This window comes from Grammomys surdaster, unplaced genomic scaffold (assembly GCF_004785775.1).
Source record: "Grammomys surdaster isolate TR1022 unplaced genomic scaffold, NIH_TR_1.0 192, whole genome shotgun sequence".
Classification (NCBI taxonomy): Eukaryota; Metazoa; Chordata; class Mammalia; order Rodentia; family Muridae; genus Grammomys; species Grammomys surdaster.
In genome coordinates this window covers 859,219-878,250 of record NW_021604637.1, presented here as the reverse complement: position 1 = coordinate 878,250, position 19,032 = coordinate 859,219, and the positions used below count along the sequence as shown (strand labels likewise).

The following is a 19,032-nucleotide window of genomic DNA, read 5'->3' as shown; positions in this document are numbered from 1 at the left end:
GAGAGAGAGAGAGAGAGAGAGAGAGAGAGAGAGAGAGAGAGAGAGAGAACACTAATATTTGAGTGTCATATAGCAGGAACAGTTTGGTTCATCTCAAAGTCTATTATAACTCAAATTTCATTTGACACGGGGAGGCACTTATTATCCCATTTAGGGAGCAAGAAAACATTATCATTCTTTTTTTTAGTTGGCTTGGTGTTTTTAACTTTTTATTACGTGTGTGTGTGTGTGTGTGTGTGTGTGTGTGTGTATTTATGGAGGATCAGCCTAGGGTGTCCTTGCTCAGGAGCACACGCACACACGCACACACATGCACATACATACATGTATCACACATCTGGAAGTCCTACTTCCTAAATGCTGGGGTCATTGCATTACATCACCATCCTAAGCTCCTCCTTTATTCTTGGTTTATCTACTGATGTGTTCGTGCTATAGAGTTTGACCTACAACTGATACAGGCAAAATTCACTTTAAGTGCTCTCATCAAAGGAATCACAAGAGGACCAAGAATAGACAAACACAGGGTTCTTTGTGGAGAAGCAAAATCACTTGTCCACATACATATTTGAAACTAATGTTTATCTCTGAACTACTCCATGGCCTGAGGCTCCACTCTGGAAATGTGACTGTCTGCAGCATGTCCACTGTCTTGTACTGTGCCTCTCATGATTCCTGAGTCCAAACTGCAAAGTAATTTTGAGGCACCTATTCAAAACTTCCCCCAAAGCACCAGGGAAACAGGAGCTAAGGGGACCCTGTTCGGAATGACATGTAAGATTTGGAAGGTTTCTCATGTCCTTGCCCAGAAGAGTCTGCCAACTCCCTTCAAGGCTTCCTAGGATGAACTGTGAGAGGAGATAAGCTCTGCTTTCACCTCTTAAAAACATCAAACTAATAAATAAATAACATCAAAACACAGGCTGGAGGACTCCAGTGTGCATACATAAGCAATGGCACATTTATCAGTCCCCACAGGCTGCTCAAGGTTGCCAGGCTATATTTGGAAGAAAACTGAGGATTCGAGGTAGAGATGAACCAGACCTTCTTACGATCATCAAGTGCTGGCTTCTTCCTTTATCTCTCAGCCAGGAGGGGAAGGATGGAATTATTTGACATCTCAGTATTGTGTGACTTTTCCTGGGATGACACAGCCAAATGCCTCCTCACCCCAGAGACTACACTAACAACAAACCAATGTAACATTCTCACCCAAGTCTGGCTTGGCTAACCACAATCTACTGAGCTTACTTATAGGAGCATGGGTAAAGGATTCCTTACAGGAGTTTGGGTCAATTCTATCAGACGGCTAAGTCACCAAACTCACCCAGCATGGATAACGACTTCTTCATATCTGCAGAATATCCCCTCCTATACTCTCCCAAGACCACATGTAGATGGGGCAGAACTACATACAGTGGGAGAAAAGTACAGAAGGGACGGAAGAGCTGGAAACTCAGGTGTGTCTCTGGGGAAGAGGGTAAGCCACAACCACTCTGGTTAAGATGGTAATGGCTGCTACGTCAGAGGACAGGATCAGCAACACTCAGCCTTTCCACTCTATGAGAACCCACAAGACCTCCCAATTATTGAAACTAATTTTAAGTGTGGAAGGCACACCAAATCATCTAGAAGGCAGCAGCTTTTTCCAAAAAGCCCAGTAAGATAGTATATGCCTTCGACCCATGTTCTGAGTGGTACCCACTTCCTCAGCTATGAAGTCCAGAAAGAAGACACTTCATGCCTACAAGAATACAATAATAAAAACATAGACAATAGCAAGTGTTAATAAGGATGTGGAAATATTAGCACATTGTTAGTGGGAACATAAAACAGGGCAACTACTTAGGAAATGAGATGATAATTCCTCAAAAGTTCAGACATGGAGTTATCTTGTGACCCAGCAATTCTTCCCTTAGGCTATGCCCAAGAGAAATAAAAACACATGAACTACCCCCCACCATTAAAAAAAAACCCACCCACCTATTGATGGTTTTTAAAAAGCAGTGTTATAGCCGGGGAGGTGGCGGCGCACGCCTTTAATCCCAGCACTTGGGAGGCAGAGGCAGGAGGATTTCTGTGTTCGAGGTCAGAGTGATTTCTGAGTTCTGGTCTACAGAGTGAGTTCCAGGACAGCCAGGGCTACACAGAGAAACCCTGTCTCGAAAAATAAAAAAAATAAAAAGCAGTGTTATCCATAAAGTTCATCAGTAGGTGAACAAATAATGCAAAATATCCACACAACAGAATATAATTTGGAAATAAAGATGACACACTGAGACATGCTGCAGTATGAATGATCCTTTTGCTAAATGAATGGAACCAGACACAGAAGGCCACCTACTGTAGGACCCAATGTGTGTGAACTGTCTCATCAAAGAACAGATGAGAACTGCTAGGAAGAGAGCTTGGAAAGGCTGCTAATGGGTACTGGGTTTCTTTTTGGAAACTTGGAATTAAGTCTGAAGACATTCAGGTATTATGGTAATGATGGCCATATGACACTGTGAATATATTTACAAAAACCACTAGCATGCATAAAAAATCCCCAGGAAGAGAGTGACTGTCTGCCAGAGATAAGCCCCTATAGGTAATCCTTATGGTGAGACCTATGATGAATCTCTAGATAGAACCTAGGACTTGCCCAGCACAACCAAAGAGTACAAAGAATGCCGGTTGATTCTACTCCAGCTTGCTTGCCAGGCCTTTCTATGGCACCAGGCAGAACCACAGTCTTAGTTGTCTAGCCTATTTCCCATTTGGGTAACTCTTAGAAACCTGCAGTTCAGTTTCAAGTTTCTATCTGCACTAGCTAAACTCTCTGGAATGTTCTAGAAACCTTCTCTAACCAGAACAAGCTGGCAGTACCACTTCAGAATGATGTTGGGACCTTGATTCACAGCTGCACACATCTGTAATGACACTATACCGTGAACTGGCTTTCATTTCTTGAGTGTGAGGTTCAGGAACATTCTTCAACATCAGATGGTGAGAAGTTCCCCGGGGAAGAGGTTGAGCAGTGGACAAGGGCCCCTCCCCCACTGTATGCCCAAGGAATCCACTGAGCTCTCCCAAAGGACTGTCTTGGTAGCCCAACAATCCATCTTTCCATCCCATCACAGGCCACAATTAATCACAGGACTTCAAGACACCCTTCTGAATGTCCCCCTCTCACCTGGAAACAACAGGGTCCAGGACACACCCAAAATACCTGCCATCTTTTAGTTCTTCACAGATAAACTGATTTCCTGGTTCACTAACAGCCATCTACTTCCCAAAGCTTTCCTTCAGTATTGGAGAGTGGCCCTAAACACCATGATTCTCAACAAGCCCTGTATATATTTCTTTAGGACTGGTCTTTTTTTTTTTTTTTTTTTTTTTTTAAGGAAAGAAGCTATTTCCTATCTTTTTCATGAATGGCCTGTTTTCTTTCCCTCTGTGACAAATCTCTCAAAGTAATTCTAAAACTAAAATCGCCAATAACTGCTTTAGGATTCCTGCTGACCCAGCTCCCTAAAACAGACAAGTACAGCAGTTTCCACTACAGTCTCCAGAGTTGAAGCCACAGTGCCCTGGGAGATGTGCAAGGCTGATCTGCCAGAGATACACGAACATTAGCTCCTGAACCTGGGCTTAAATACACCTACATCAGGAACAGGTCCATTCTGCCCCATGCAGAGAGCAGCCAATGATGGAAATAGCCAGCCAGCAGGAGAAGCAGCCTGCACCCAGGTGACTGTTTTCACACCCTTTCTTAATGCTCTGCTGGAGATGGAACCCAGTGCCCAAAGCTTGTAAAGCAAACACTGGATGGCTGAGCTACAGCCCAGCCCACATACTGTATTTTTTTAACTCACATTCTTTTGGTGGGGTCATTACCTTGCTCTACTAATAAGAAACAGAAGCATAGACCAGAATCAAATGCCATCCTCCTGGTGCCTTTGCTTCACCCACGACCCAAGTCCAACAGGGACAGCGGGACAGCACTGTTTAGTGACCATCAGTCCCACACCACTGCAGCTCCACCTCTGCATCTCCCTGTCTCAGTGAAGAAGCTGTTCCTAAGTAAATATAATGGAAGCTTTTATAGGTCCTAGATCGCCATGTGCAGACAGGAAAAACACTCAGTTTTAGCAACAAGTAATGAGTTCTCTGTGTGTGTATGTTACAAGGAGGGTAGCCTGGAAAGTGACAGGTCCCAATCTGAGTCTTGTCATTGATACCTCCCCATCCTTAAGTCATCTTTAAGGTCTCCTCTGTGCTGCTCCTCTGCAAAGTCTGAAGGACCCAGGAAGAAATTATGTCTTCTTCTGTTGAGATGATGGCACACAGCCTATCCAGGGTTGAATCAACTTCTGATTCTCCACTGATCAACCTGTCCCAGGCACTGCTGTTCCCAGGCAACTCCTCTGGCAAGTCACCCCACTGTGTGGCCTATCAGCTTTGCCTCTAATGCATCCACACCACCAAGTACTGTCCACACCTCCAAGCGCAGGAAACCATTTGGTAAGACACGAGTATTAAAAAAATAAGCTGCGTGACATTTATTTTGTCTTGTTAACATTAATATCTGTAGAAACATCTTTTATTGTCAGTATAAAAATTAACAGGTTTTATTAAATACTTTCTCCAATTTCAAAACACATAAAATCAGTGTAATCTGCATTCATGTTGCATGACTGTAGCAAAGTGAGTGGGTGTATCCAAAGCAAAACACAATACTTGAATACGGAAATCAACAATAAACATTATCTTGTCGGATGTAGCTATCGGGCCAGATCTTTTAGTGAGGTGAAGTCTTGTCAGAAGTGGGTGGAAGCCAGAAGCAAACCCTTAAGAAGATGGAAGGAGGTCCCAAACTCTCAAAAAAATGATGCTGGGCTTTTGATATTCTATGAGAGGGTGGAGATTCCCCAAAGGGCTATTGATGCTGAAGAACCTGAAGCTGTTATTAAAACTCACGGAGGAGAAGCAAGGCAAATGTGATGGATGTGTGACTCAGGCAGAAGGCCAGCTGCCAGACGAGACCCACCCTGCTGTCCTTCTGATGGAAGTCTGTTCTCCAGAGAAGTGGATTAAGGCATCTTGGGATGAGGACGCTGGTACCATTTGTCTTGGGAAGTCTGGTTAATTGTTACACTGGGGTGACAGAGTTTAACAAGTTTCTTGAAACATGGGCATTGAGGTGTCTAGACATAATCATTGGACAGCAGAGTTGAAACACAAATAAATCAAAACATCATTTCCCCCCCCCCAAATTAGTCATATATCGTAAATATTTCTCTTCTCGAAGGATCCAATAACCAGTTAAGTCCAAGCAATAGATTAACTAGTCCTCTGTGCTGCCTGCATAGAAATGCCACTTAAATTACAACAAAAAACACTATAGATGATTAATTGTTTCGTATATTACCAATTCGTTAATAAATTAATGTGACACCATTTTCCCTGAAAGCAAAAGTATTTTCCCACCTCTGCTCGGTGAAAATTAAGAAATACTAAGAACAGCATTTAGCAAATATCTATTTAAAAAAAAGAGAGACCAATTTTCTAGGTGCATCAGGACATCCATTTAAAATCAATACAAAAAAATAATTCCTTGTAAATATATAATATATATTTATACATAATTTGAATATATTTACATACATCCAGCACCTATACACTGCGTTTGTGCTCTGTAAGTGTGTGCTGACATATATCTTCTCCAATTATTACAAAATTAACAAGGAAGGCAGACCACCTGTCTGCCTTGAGTCCAACTGGGGCACAGCCAGCATATGTGGTGTGTCAGAGAGGGTGGCGTGGTGGCTTGCTGCTGCCCACTTATCAGGAAACAGTCTTCCTTTCCTGAGAAGGTAACATGTTTCCAACTGTATAAATCTTTACACACGTGACAAATATGCTTCCCACTATTTACTCCTCTGATCCATATGTACAAGTGGAGGCGTGTCCCACACTTTGGAGGCACAGCCTCTCTGCTCAGTGTAAGGAAGTTCCTGGTGCTGTCCTGTTTGGGGACAGGAAGACACGTTCGCTCATGTTTTAACACTGCCGTTTATGTGTGGATACTGAGGCAGGCAGGGTTCATAAGGCATGGGGTCTGGAGAAAACACAGAATCGTCCCCTGAAGAACAAGAGCTCCTTGTGTCGGGGTAACTAGGAGAATACTGTTCGAGAGGCTGGGTGAGGTCCAAGTATTCCTGCAAGAAGGGAAGAGAGACGTTTTATTTCACCTTGGGTCAGGATAACAAGGTGAATACGGTTCGAGAGGCTGACTGAGGTCCAAGTATTCCTGCAAGAAGGGAAGAGAAGAATCTCATTTTAAACAGAAGTTCCTGAGACATCTCTATCAGATTTGGGAAGGGACGGGGAACTCCCAGGAAGGTTTCCAGAGGTCTAGCTTACCCCACTACACAAAGACCTCCCTGATAACCCAGCGCCATTTACGCCAGGCTGCCCTGAACTTTTCTCTTACAACATGGCATCCATAAACCACCAGCACACAGCCGATGATAAAAACACAGTGAACTGCTGGTAGTAGGCAGTCAGCTTGGCTCACTCTGCCTACAGGACCGAGGTGACCTACTATAGTCCTCTTTACTAGGGCTCACAGTTGGAGGTTAAGGCCCAGTGAAGTAAAAGAACCAACAGGACCCCTTTATAAAGCCAGGACATGGGTATGTATTTTCTAAATCACATTCTACAGTTGTTATTTCTAGGATCGTTTAGGGGGAAGGCTTCTTCATTTGTTGCACAATTTAACAGATGTAATTCATTACCCCCAGGAGCTCCAGAGTAAGCAACATGAACAGGTTAGGGAAAGCCTTGGATATCCTCATGGATCTTAAGCCCATAATGGGCTGTCAAAGGGAGTCTAGGGAAAGGGAAGTTTCAGTATTGAAACCTTGAAGTTCAAAAAAGTTTTTCTGCTCCCCAAAGCATCCCTGGCTGCTGCCGAGGTCCCTTTGGGTCACTCTCTCCTCCAGCTCAGGGCAGGGTTCGAGCCCATGTGTGTTTCTGTTTGGCCTATAAACTAAGGCGACTTCTCAACATTTGTACATGGGTAGTAGAAAAATCAAATTGAGTCATATTTTATGGCAGCCAATGACATGAAATGATATAAATTTACATGAAATTATATAAATTTCCCAATTTCAGAGACCATAAAGTTTAGAGGAACACAGACACTCATTTATTTACATAGACTTGTAGCTGCTTTCATGCTAGAATGGCAGTTTCGACAGAGACCAGATGGCCTTGAGGCTGAAAATGTTTACTCTCTGGGCCTGACAGAAAGTACTTACTAACTGACCCTGGACAAAACTGGAAAAGGTTTCCCTCTCTCTGTTTCTCTTGTGTGTTTGTGTCTCTGTATGTCTCTGTGTCTGTATCTCCCTGTTTCTCTGTCTCTTTCTGTGTATATCTGTCTCCTCCCTCCTTCCCTCCTTCCTTCCCTCCTTCCTTCCTTCCTTCCTTCCTTCCTTCCTTCCTTCCTTCCTTCCTTCCTTCCTGTAAGGGTCTCAAGTATTCCAGACTGGCTACCAATGTTATGTGGCTAAGGATAACCTTGAACTTCTAATCCTCCTACATCTCTCTCTCCAAGTGCTGGGATTACAGGTGTGCACAACCATGCTCAGTTTATGTAGTTCTGGGGAACCCAGGGCTGTGTTCACACTAAGCAAGCACTCTTATCAACTGAGTGACATCCCCAGCCCTGATAAGATTTGTAACCAAGGGCCTTTCTTGTCTCACTGTCTAAGGCACTGGCACAATAGGGTGGCTTTGCTTATGCACCCAATAGCCAGTAACTCCCCTATGACATATGGTTTTTCTGAGAGGGGACAAAAAGCACAGACTACAGCACAAACAGCCTCAGTGTTATCTGCAGAGAGCCCATGGAATGTTGGCGACCATACGGTTTAAAAGACAGAAACCACTATAATTCATCACCAGGGTTGGCAAGAGAAAAAGTCGCCATCTAAGAAGGGGGATGTATCGGCTCCAACAACATCAGCACTAACCGCACAACCAGAAACAAACACACCCACCACATCAAAAGAGGACTTTTTTTGCTTACAATGATAAAAATGAAATTTTGTCCTAAATGGAACCATTTTTCTTAAGCATGTGGTAATGATTTTAAGAAGGAAAGAAACTTCGATTTTTATATCAGTTAGACAATATGGCATTCTGCGTTCTTATTTTAGAATAGGCATATAAAGTTCAGTAGGAATGGGTCCCCCTTTAAGCATAAATATATCAATATGTAACTTTGAGTACGAACCTGGGATCATTAAATGAGAAGCCTAATCCCCTTCCCACTTTCTAAATGAAGCTGTAACGTTCAGATCTGACTGGGGAGGGGAGGGGAGGATCACTGGATTCCAAGCCTAGGGTTAAAGAAACTTAGGCTAGAAACAACAGTTTTGGCAGGAGAAGAAAGTTGGCTTTTTTTTCCCTCCCCCCTTGAACTATTCCTTTCCTTTCAACTTCTGAAGGTCAGCTGTGTTCATTTAAATGCAAGCTCTCCCTTTATCCAGCACAAGCCACAGGCAAGAGCACAAGATAAAGTTACCACATTAAGGCTTTAATATCTCTACATTGGGCTGTTTTTCTTTGTCTTTTAATCACTCTATTTGTTTTTTAAATCAGAAATTAACTGTATTCATTTCCTTTTAAGCATTTGGGATATTCAAAAACTATTTTATTGTTGTGAAAACAACTGCATTCACCTTTTTCTCTGGGAGGGAGTAGGGTTTGGTTCAGAGAATATCTCAAAATTCATGTGCAGTTTCTTTCATGGGTTTCTGTGGACTGTGTGGGCCTATCTGCTCATAGGATATTTCTTTTAAAACCATAAAGATCATTCTATTTATGTTGAAGCCAGAGGCAGGGTTGTATTTAGGCAAAGAGTAACAGAAAAGGATATCTTTTATTGGCATAAATTATAGAGAAAATAAAATATTTTCTGTATGTATTCACATGGATTCGGGTGTACATACATGTGGAAGCTTTGTTGTATGAGACAGAAGCTCTCTTGGGACTTGAAGCTTGCCTACTAGGTTAGCTGACTACTGAGTTCTAGGGATCCACCAGTTTCTGCTTCCCGGATGCTAGGATTACAAGAGAACCCCACCACACCAGGCTTTTCCGTATGAGTGCTGGGTATCAAACCCATGCTTGCCTGTCTAGCACACTGCTGACAACTAGCTACCCACCCCTCAAACCCACCCCTAAGGTAAATATTTAACTACAGGCACCAACTGTCACTTAAAAATCCTGTCACTCGTTAACAGAATTATATAATGTAAGTCATACATAATACGTATGACACACATGTCACACAGAAAGAACCAAGCTATGTGCCTTCCCAGGCAGGATCACATAAGGCAAGTGACAGGTGGAAAGGACAGAATGTCACTGTCTTCCATCAAGTTGGTCAGCCTCTGAGCAGAAGTAGCATTCACACAAACCACCAGGACATAGGAGTCGGGGTGTGTGCTACATGCCAGCACCTTCCCACACCAAGATGCTACCACTAAACATTCCTACTTCTTCCTCTGACTACACAGACACCCTGGGTCTCAGCCTCCAGTCTTATGAGTCAGAATTCTCAAAGTTCAGTTATGAGAGGAAAAAAACAAACGAACAAAAAAAAACCCTGACTGAAAAGGAGCACATGGTTTAACTCTGCCTGACCCTAAACATCGTGGGGGCTACCAACTCCAACTTGGAGCTTGTATTCAAAATATGGGCATCTCCTGAGCCAAGCAGGGTCTCCACACTTCTGGAGGGGCGCTTTTACCTCATTGGTTGTGAGAGTCAGAATTCGATCCAAGTCTTCAACCAACTGCTTGAATGTGGGTCTCTGTGAGGGTACGGCGTGCCAACAGTCCCTCATCATCATGTACCTGGGAAAAGGATTTCTCTGGTGAAGTGATGTCATTAAGCATGTGATGTACAAGCGTGATGGCTTTTTAACAGGTAGCATGGAGACATGCCCTAGATAATAAAATATAACTGCACAATCACTACCATTACAGAAACTTCTCTGCACCCAGAATGCTGTAGGAGAGCAGCTCTGCACCCAGACAAGTACACATATGTGCTTTACTGCTATCTCGGTGACAATGTCCTACCATTATGCTGGATACTTTTCAGCATCTTCTAGAGAGTGGAAGGAGACAGGTTTACAGTCTGCCTCCCTTCTCCCTCCCCAAACAGGTTTTGTTTTAAAAAGTCTATTGACAAAAGTTTCTCAGTTTAAAAAAAATATTCAGAAACCACAACTTGAAGGTTTATGCAAACTAATCTGCCACCACAGAGCTTTGCACTAACTTCCTGATTAACTCTTGGGGTAGTCCAAGCTTCCCGCCTTATCTTGATTATGAGTTTCGACAGACCTTCTATGTTAGAAAAAGTGACAGGAACACGAGGCACACAATAAATGCCTTTATATAATACGCTATAAAAAGTGGCCATTCATTAGCCCTCCACTGTACACCAGAAAGTGCTCATGGGATTACTGCTCTAAAATCCCCATGAAGCAGCGCACAATAGAAGGCGGTCTCTGGGACAATCACTTTCTTAGTTTGCCCCAGAGGAGGGGCAGCACCTCACTGCACAAGGCACGCGTCATTAACACAACACAATATCTCTTACACTGTGAGGGAGGTATTCCTAGAAACCAGCTCACATGTTCATACTCAGAAATGGTACCCTAACAATGGCACCAGGGTAAACTTTGATTTTCCTGCTTTAAAATATGGGTAACACAGCAACCCATTCAATCTGAAGGAAGGTGCTTGAGGGAATGGCAATTCGATTTTTTTCTCTATGTTTTGTTCTTGCACACTTGCATATGTGTGTGTGTGTACATGTGTGTGTGCATGCACATGCTGGCATGGGTGCACATTTAGGGGTTGGAGGTCAAAGATGGATACTGTTCTTCAGAGACCATCTACCTTATTCTTTGAAATAGAGTCTCTCACTGAGACTTGAAGTTTGATGTTTTAGGCTAGGCTGGTTGGCTAGCAAGCCGCAAGTCTCCGCCTCTGCAGTCTGTGGGATTACATGTGCACACACCACTGTACCCAGCTTCTTATGTTACGAGTGAACTCAGGTCCTCATGCTTCTGTGGTAGTAATCACTTTACCAAATGAGCTACCTCCCCATCTCCATCACTTTTTTAAAAATTAACTTATTTTCATTTTATTTTATCAAGAAAAGGATCTCATTCTGTGGTCCAGGCTGGCCTCAACCTTGCCTTCCTGCTCCAGCCTCTGGCCTTTATAGGTATGCGCCATCATGCCTAGCTGTCATGATGATTATCAATGGTTAAAGGCGCTTTGGAAGAAGCCTATTTCCAACTTGGCATTGCCAGTGCTGTGAACAACCATGTGCATTTTACAGGGGCAACCCCGCAGCATCCTAGCTCAGTACCTGACCTATGGAGCGTTCCTGTCACTGTGTGGCTCTCCCTTCCCATGGGCAGCCAGATGTAAGGCCTACTCCACACATTTTGCCAGAATGCTGCTCATTCTTTTGAATAAGCCATAGTTGTCTAAGTATCTATCACCTCAGTACTGGGATTGAACCCAGACAGCTCCAGCCATTCTTCCTCTGCTTAGAGCATGTTTAGAACATGGGAGCCCGAGAAACCCAAGACATGTCTGGAGAGAAGACAGATGTGGTGAGCCCACTACATTGTCAGCAGGGGTGGCTACAGCCCTTACAGCTCATTGGTGCAGTTGGTGGGCTTGTCCATCCTGTGTCCCTCTTTGAGCAGCTTAAAAAGTTCCTCCACGGGAATCCCTGGGTAGGGTGAGCCCCCTAAAGTGAAGATCTCCCACATTAACACCCCGAAGGACCAGCTGCAAAGAAAAGAGAAAACATAGCCTTAGTAATGCATCCAGATTGCAGAAACCTAAACATGTCAGTTAAAAAAATAAACACCCACTCACTTCTTACATCCATAGATAAATGAGCCCTCCCGCAATCCATCCTACATGCCCTTTCCTGACCCCCAAGGAGCCTCCCTAAATGAGGACGACATGCGGATGGTCTGACGGAATTTTCCATGGATAGACAAAGAGCCAGAGGCACACCACCGGCTCTTAAAGTTCTTTGTGTTTTATGTGGTGATAGTCATGCGGGAGGGGGTGGGATGGGGAAGGAAGGGGCACTGGGGGGGGGGGTGTCTCCACTCCTTGACTTCAGGCTTTGTCTCTCTAAATCACCCATCTTGTTTTGTGGCTGACACAAGAACCTGGATCTACAGATAACAGAATAAGACCCAAAAAAGCTGACTCTGAGAGGATGCCTGCCCTAGGTGGTGGGTAGAGCACCCACTGGACAGACACTTCGACTTAGTGTGATGTGAAGGGAGTCAGCGCAGGGCTGGATTAGCATGGAGGAATTTCATGCCCCAAGAGAAGAGCATCCAACAGCAGAGAGTGTGAGAAGACCTCTCGGGGTACCCTCTGTACTTGATTTCCCAGAGAACCACATCTGGATATCCCCAACCAAGTTCGATGCACTCAAGTCTATGATATAATCAAGCAGAGAATCAGAGGTTATTTGTGTCCTGCAGTTCTGGGAATTCATGCACACTGACTCTGTAAGGTCAGCTTCCACATTGACACTGTCCCTGGTTTTCTATCAAGCAAGGGCCACAGTATAGACAAAAACAGCCCAGAGCCTCAGTGTATTCACATACAAGTAAGAACTGTGACTTCTTCCTCCTAGAAAGGCTGATAGGACCAAGCATACTGGTGTAGATTTAATATCTGCATCAGAAACCTTTAAACAAAACAAAAAAAGCCAACCAACCAACCAACCAAAACCTGAGGCCATCCAAATTAAAAACAAACAAACAACAACAGCAAAACCCATGTTATCTTTTGGAATAATTATAGACCCACAGGAACTGGCAAAAAGAAGCATCTTTTACTCAGTTTCTCCCAGTGACATCTTTCAGCTAAATTCCCCAATCCCATAATATCAGTTGGAGCCTGGCCATAACAATAGTTTACACGAGTCATCAGAGAAATATTATGTAGTTTCTACTGTATTTCTAGAATGTTACCAGAGGCTAAGACAAGACTTAAAATAGTATAGTAACCACAGCTAGCAGATGTGGTGGTCATCCCAACTGCTCATGCCTCATCCAGCATCAACCTCTCAGGACAAGACTGGGCCAAAGAAGAATCACATACTCCTAAATCGGAAGGGCTTCAGTCTTTTCTTTATTCTAATTTTTATAAAGAAAGGTTCACACAACATATTCCTGACTAGCCTTGAACTTGCTACATGTGGTCTAGGTTGGTCTTGAACTTATGATCCTCCTGAGTGCTAGAGTGTATATATGTACTTCCAGGCCCAGCTAAGAGTGTTTCTTTAAGGGAGTGAAGAACATACCACCCACTGGACAAATGAGACAGAGTGGTGAGTGAGCATCTGCCTTCTGTGATAACCAAAGGTGCTTCCACTCTGGCAGCAGGAGGCTGGTGTGTCTCCACCTTCCAAAGGTAGGCAGACCAGTAACCAAACACTGGGTACCAGTCTACCATAACTCATGCCATCTGAGATGCCCAACTCCCATGCCTTCTATGAACATGTGGGGCCTGTAATATTCCTGCAGCTCAACCCAAGTATAAGTCAAGGACAGAAGTTACTTACACGTCACTCTGATGAGTGTAAACTCTATCAAAAAGGGCTTCAGGAGCCATCCACTTGACTGGAAGTCGCCCCTGTAAGAAAATGGAAAAGCCTGTAGGTTTTATAAGAGCACTGCTGTAGGCCCAACAGAACCATGCCCTAGGTAATTGTACTGACTCATTTTTGTAGCCCACATAGGCCCATTATTTACAATTAGCCCAGGGTAGGTCCAAACTCTTGGCAGTCCTCCTGCCTCAGCTTTTGAGCTCCCATATCTGGCTACCTAGTCTTGCCAAAAAATTAAAATAAAGGACTCAAGAACTACACTGATTGGCTAAATCCTATAGAGCCTTCCTTCATTGTGTAGAAGGAGACGCTGAGTCCTGGGAGACAAGTCTGTGCATTTGCTTGAATACAGAGGAAATGACTGTGTTGACATGCACAGTGGCGCCCCTATTTGCTTGTCTATTAAAAAACAAAAACAAACAAAAAGCTAAGGTCCCAGATCAAGTCCCAGGACTTCCTAGCTGGTTCCTAGAACCAGGTCTGGAAAGTAGACTTCGGTTCCTGTCTCTTTGTCATTTCTCTAGCCTGTCTTGAATTTGGGCTCTAAACCTTGAGCACTCACCCAGCACCCAGTGGTAGGTATCCCTCGCTTCCTTGCACATCACTCCTGGGTATCCACCTTATACTCTGAGTGAAAACATGCCTTTCTAATGGGTTTCCTCAACTTACCACTGGGGCAGGAGTAAACTCCAACTAGCTCTGTACATAATGGCTAAGTTGCATAGATTTGGTTCTTTGAATTAAGTATCAAAGTGACATTTCTTAATATGTTCATTACCATTTACCGACCTGGTGCATAAATACACCTCAGTCAGCCCCTAGGCAAAAATGAACCCAGCAAACGGCCAAGTTCTAGTGATTGTTATCAGTTGAGCCATCTCGCCATACCCTGATTATGAAGCTCTTATGAGAGCCACACAAAGCTCTGGAGGCTTTTGGTTGTTGCTCTATATAAAAGAGCACTCAGTATAGCCTAAATTTGCTGATCAAGTTAAGGCAAAGCAACAGAATGAAATGCAGAGGGGAGACTCGCCTCAGTTCTCCCACCGATAAATCTGTGTCATTCTGTCCCCTCAGCCACCCTACTCCCCACTGTTACATTGACATCACACACTCACATTTGTGGTCTTTTTATAATAGTCTATGTTGTTGATATCCCTGGCCAGGCCAAAGTCTGCTATCTTCATCACGTTGTTTTCTGTTACCAACACATTTCTGGCTGCCAAATCTCGATGGATACACTGCAATCGAGGAAGAAGAGAGAGAGAGAATCCCAATGTGTTTTGAGAACCAAAAGAAAAACACTTAGAAAAATGTAAGACAGAAAATAAACGCCAAGTCAAAAACTGGGTGCAGACTACTACAAGAGCCAAACTGGGCTGTAAACTCAACCAGCTGACAGGCATTGACAGGAGGCTCACACATGATGTGGCAATCATTCATTGTCATTTAAATACACAAACGAAGGCCCTGCTCATCTCAGAAAGTAACGGTTGATTATATAACCACATTCTCTTTGATCTTCAAGTGTCTTACAACACTGCTGTGTCTCCTGCAGCTTCACACAAACTTGACATTAGATACCATTCGAAAATCTTTGAGCTCAACACTTGCTCTCTCTACCCAGGAAAGCCTGACTTTCAGATGACCAAGCTAAACTCCAACAGTCTTCATTTCTCAGCCACTTCTTTAACAATGTGACCGCATGTCCTACAAACAGTCTCAGCAAGGTCTGATTCTATCATTTCTGCCTTTCTTTTCCCTAGGTGGTGTCTAGCCTGGCCTCTAGGCTCTACGAGGATCCTCCACACTGTTAGACCCAACTGGTCTCTGCCGGATGCCTCCACATTTGCCCTCTCTGCAGCTTTGGCCACTGCACAGGTCTGTTTCTGGTAATGGTTCCTTCATAGCAGCCTCCCCCAATCTTCCTCTTTTCACTGCCTTGCAGACTTGGGCTGATTCTCCTCTTCCAAAAGCAAAAGAAACTGTGACATGCTGTTCGAAGTAACTCTAGGACATTTCCTCAGACAGTAATGTCCACAGATATCTCAAAGCCAATGCTTCTGCTCCTCTAATTCCTATCTGTTTGATCCTTAATCAGAAAGGGTCATAATCTATATTATAGTCAACCATTCCAAGTCCTAGATGGCTCCAATGTCTGTCCTCAGCTGCTAGTCATTTAGGCCAGGCTGTAGTCACTGTCCTTCCCCTATCTCTGTGGACTGCTATCATGACTGCCCAGAGGCTTTCTTGATTCCCCCTTTTCACCTCTTACACGATGTGCTTCAGACACAGGCCAGCATGTCCTCTCCTGGCTCCCTGCCCAACCAGTGTTCATCTGTCCACATTCTTAGCTGGAGTTTGTTATAACACCCAGTCTGTGCAGGGGTGAAACTGTGTCTGCACATACATCAGGACCTGGTACTGCTATGTTTGCTATGATACATCTGATCGGAGGATGCTCTGTACCAACAGGAATCACGATCTCAGGAAGGTCTGGTCATTATTGTTTCCAAAGGCCATGCTTTCTTTCCCTATTATTGTGGCTCGGGTGTATTGTAGCAGTCTGTGATTTCATTAAGGTTCCTGGTAAATAGAACCCCTCATCATCCACCTCCATTTTTAGAAGAGCATCACCCTCAAATGCCTTTATATAGGTTACAAACCAAGGTTAACTGTCGCATGAAGCAGAGAGACTTCCTCTACTGGATGAACGAACTGGGAACGCCTTCTTGTAAGCTCTCCATGAAATGACCAAGTAAAAGTGGAACAAGCCTAACTGTGTTTGAAACATGAATAAGGAATTATTTTAACTCTGCCCTCATCCACACCCAAGCATCCCTCGTGTTCCCTTGCATATGTGGGTGGGCCAAAACTCAGAGACAAGGAAGCAGGCAAACCACCCAAGTCTTCGTGTCCCTGGCCAGACTAGGAGCCGGAAATATGAGCACTCCCAGGGCTGCCTGCAGCTCTGCCTGGGCTGGAGTGCAACACCGGTTTGGAGGCCTCTTCAAATTCAACTTTCAAGGCCCTGGCCAAGTTCTCCTGGTGGTGTGTTCCCGCTGACATGTGCTCTCTGTGTTTGGCAGTCTGAGTGGTCAGAAGAATCTAGCTTCCCCTGCAGGGGGCTGTGACCACACATAGAGGCTCAGCTGGGACAGAGAGGCTTCCATAAGCTACTGCTACCATCTTGCTCACTCTCTATCCCAGGATGCTGTAAAGTACCAAGAGCTAAACAGAACCACACTGTGTCCAATGTAGGCTCTCAAAAGGTGGCTGTCAATCAATGATCACCATGTTATTTGTAAAGACACTTCTACTCTCAACTCTTTCCGCAACCCCCAAATATACTCATTCCCTCTTTGCAAAGTTCATATGACAGCACTTGCTCCACTGTACCTACTAGCTTCAACTCAAAATGTCTCAAGTCTGTAACACTGGGGTGGGTCAGAATCACAACCAGAGTTGTGGACCAGCATGCCCCTTCCCTGACTCTGAGCAGGGATACCCAGCTGATCTCAACTAGAAACCCTTTTAGTGGCACTCAAGAGTGGCACCCTGGCCTCACTGCCTCCTTCATCTCAGCTATTCCCCAGTTCACATCATATGGAATTCACACCCTCTTCTTTGGCCTCATAGTGATATGGAGCGATTCAGAGCTGAGCTTCATCCTCTGTCCTGCTGGTTGACACCTTCTCTTAACTGGCTCTCAGAGATGTTTAATGTGAGCTCTGCATTTTCTACAGAAATGACTCCCTGCCCTGCTACCTGGCTCCCAGATCATCCTCCAGTTGGGAAGCTACACCATTATTCAGTTTCTCAAGTCAGATATCAGGAGCTGTCTTTGTCTTTGATCATCCTGCTTCCCTTAACCAAACTACTACCATGACAGCAGAATGTGCCCAAATTCCAACTACCAACTTCTTTGAGCACTTTGGGACCTGATAAAGTTTGGTCCAAAGAGGATCTTCAGTGATTGCATGTTCCACACAAGAGCAAACTATAAATCATACATGACCCTAATACTCACGCTTGATAGCTCTACACAGCTCCAAGGGCCAAGCCCAGGGTCCCAGACTTGCACCGTAAGAGGCTGAATGAATAGTTTTATCATAATGTTTCTGATCATTTATATACTTATTCTTTAAATTCCACAATTACTGACATTTTTTTTCCTACTGTTACTCATGACTCCTGTTTTGAGAAATCAAGAATGACACCTCACTGGACAGCCTGGCCCAGAGAACAAGTATCTGGGGGATTTGGAGGACTGAGGAAAATGAAAAGCCAGTTCTACCACTTGTCCATTAACAGCAAGCCCCACTGCATACAAACATCGCCCCATTTCCTACTAAGAAGGACGCCCAACAGCAACCAAGCTGAGGGTAGCTAACAGGCTGCCTACAGCTGACTGCCTGGCCCAGGGTTCCACGTGAAATAGTTCAAACATGTCAAGAGGAAATCGTGCCATGGCTTTCCACATCTGCCAGATTTGTTTATGATGCTCGTTCATTCCCTATGTCCAGAGCACAGACACCAAAACCAAATAATACACACATCTAAACACATATACATACATGCACATACACACATATACATAAAATGCACACGTGTACATACACACGGGTGCAGGCACACAAGCACACGCACACAGACCACACACACAACCTGCTTGTTTTTATTGACGATCACTTAAGAAGGGAGCTGCGAGCATCACAGTTTCTTCATGTCTTAGCTCGTCAACATTTCCTAACCCAAAAGTCCAAAACATACGACTGGAAAGTTCTAAACCATAGAACTTTGTTTTATGCACAAAATCATTAAGAATACTATGTAAGGGTACTTCTGGCTATGTGGATAGAGTTCGTAGAAGACAGCTGATTTTAATAGCTTTGGCTTTCATTTAGACCATGTCTTCTTATGTACAGGCAAACTTTACAAAGTCTTACCTTGAAACTCTAACTCTGGTGCTTTTAAGAATTTGGGGTAAGAGATTTCCCAACCACGAATCCCCACCTAACACAATGACACAGTCATCCCTGTCCAAGTTCCCATCTTAACACAATGTCATGATCACTCCTGCCCAAATCCAACATGAACACGGCAACGGCACTTAAGATACAGTCTGTTCTCATTTATTAGCCGTTTGTAGTAACATCTAACCATCATCTCCCAATCCAAAGAGCTACCTAGGACTGTCACTTTTCTGCATCTAGTTGTTTTGTCTCTTTAGCCTCCTTCAGTCTGTCTGTGCTTCTCTCTCTCTCTCTCTCTCTCTCTCTCTCTCTCTCTCTCTCTCTCTCT

The 19,032-nt window shown here is 44.1% G+C and overlaps 1 protein-coding gene across 10 annotated transcripts in view; it reads right to left on the bottom strand.

The window, feature by feature from the left end:
* Positions 1-4,520: 4,520 nt before the first annotated feature.
* The window catches only part of Fgfr2 (fibroblast growth factor receptor 2), a 111,444-nt gene continuing 96,932 nt past the window's right edge, over positions 4,521-19,032 (bottom strand). For 9 of the 10 annotated variants that reach the window (XM_028769389.1, XM_028769380.1, XM_028769382.1 and 6 more), the window contains 5 exons: positions 14,847-14,969; positions 13,684-13,754; positions 11,739-11,876; positions 9,809-9,914; positions 4,521-6,203 (listed from right to left, as the gene is read on the bottom strand). In XM_028769389.1, coding sequence (XP_028625222.1) covers positions 6,039-6,203; positions 9,809-9,914; positions 11,739-11,876; positions 13,684-13,754; positions 14,847-14,969 — 603 coding nt within the window. In that variant the 3' untranslated portion in view covers positions 4,521-6,038. Of the gene's footprint in view, positions 6,296-9,808; positions 9,915-11,738; positions 11,877-13,683; positions 13,755-14,846; positions 14,970-19,032 lie in introns of all 10 variants that reach the window. The other variant, XM_028769384.1, reaches the window with a different exon arrangement.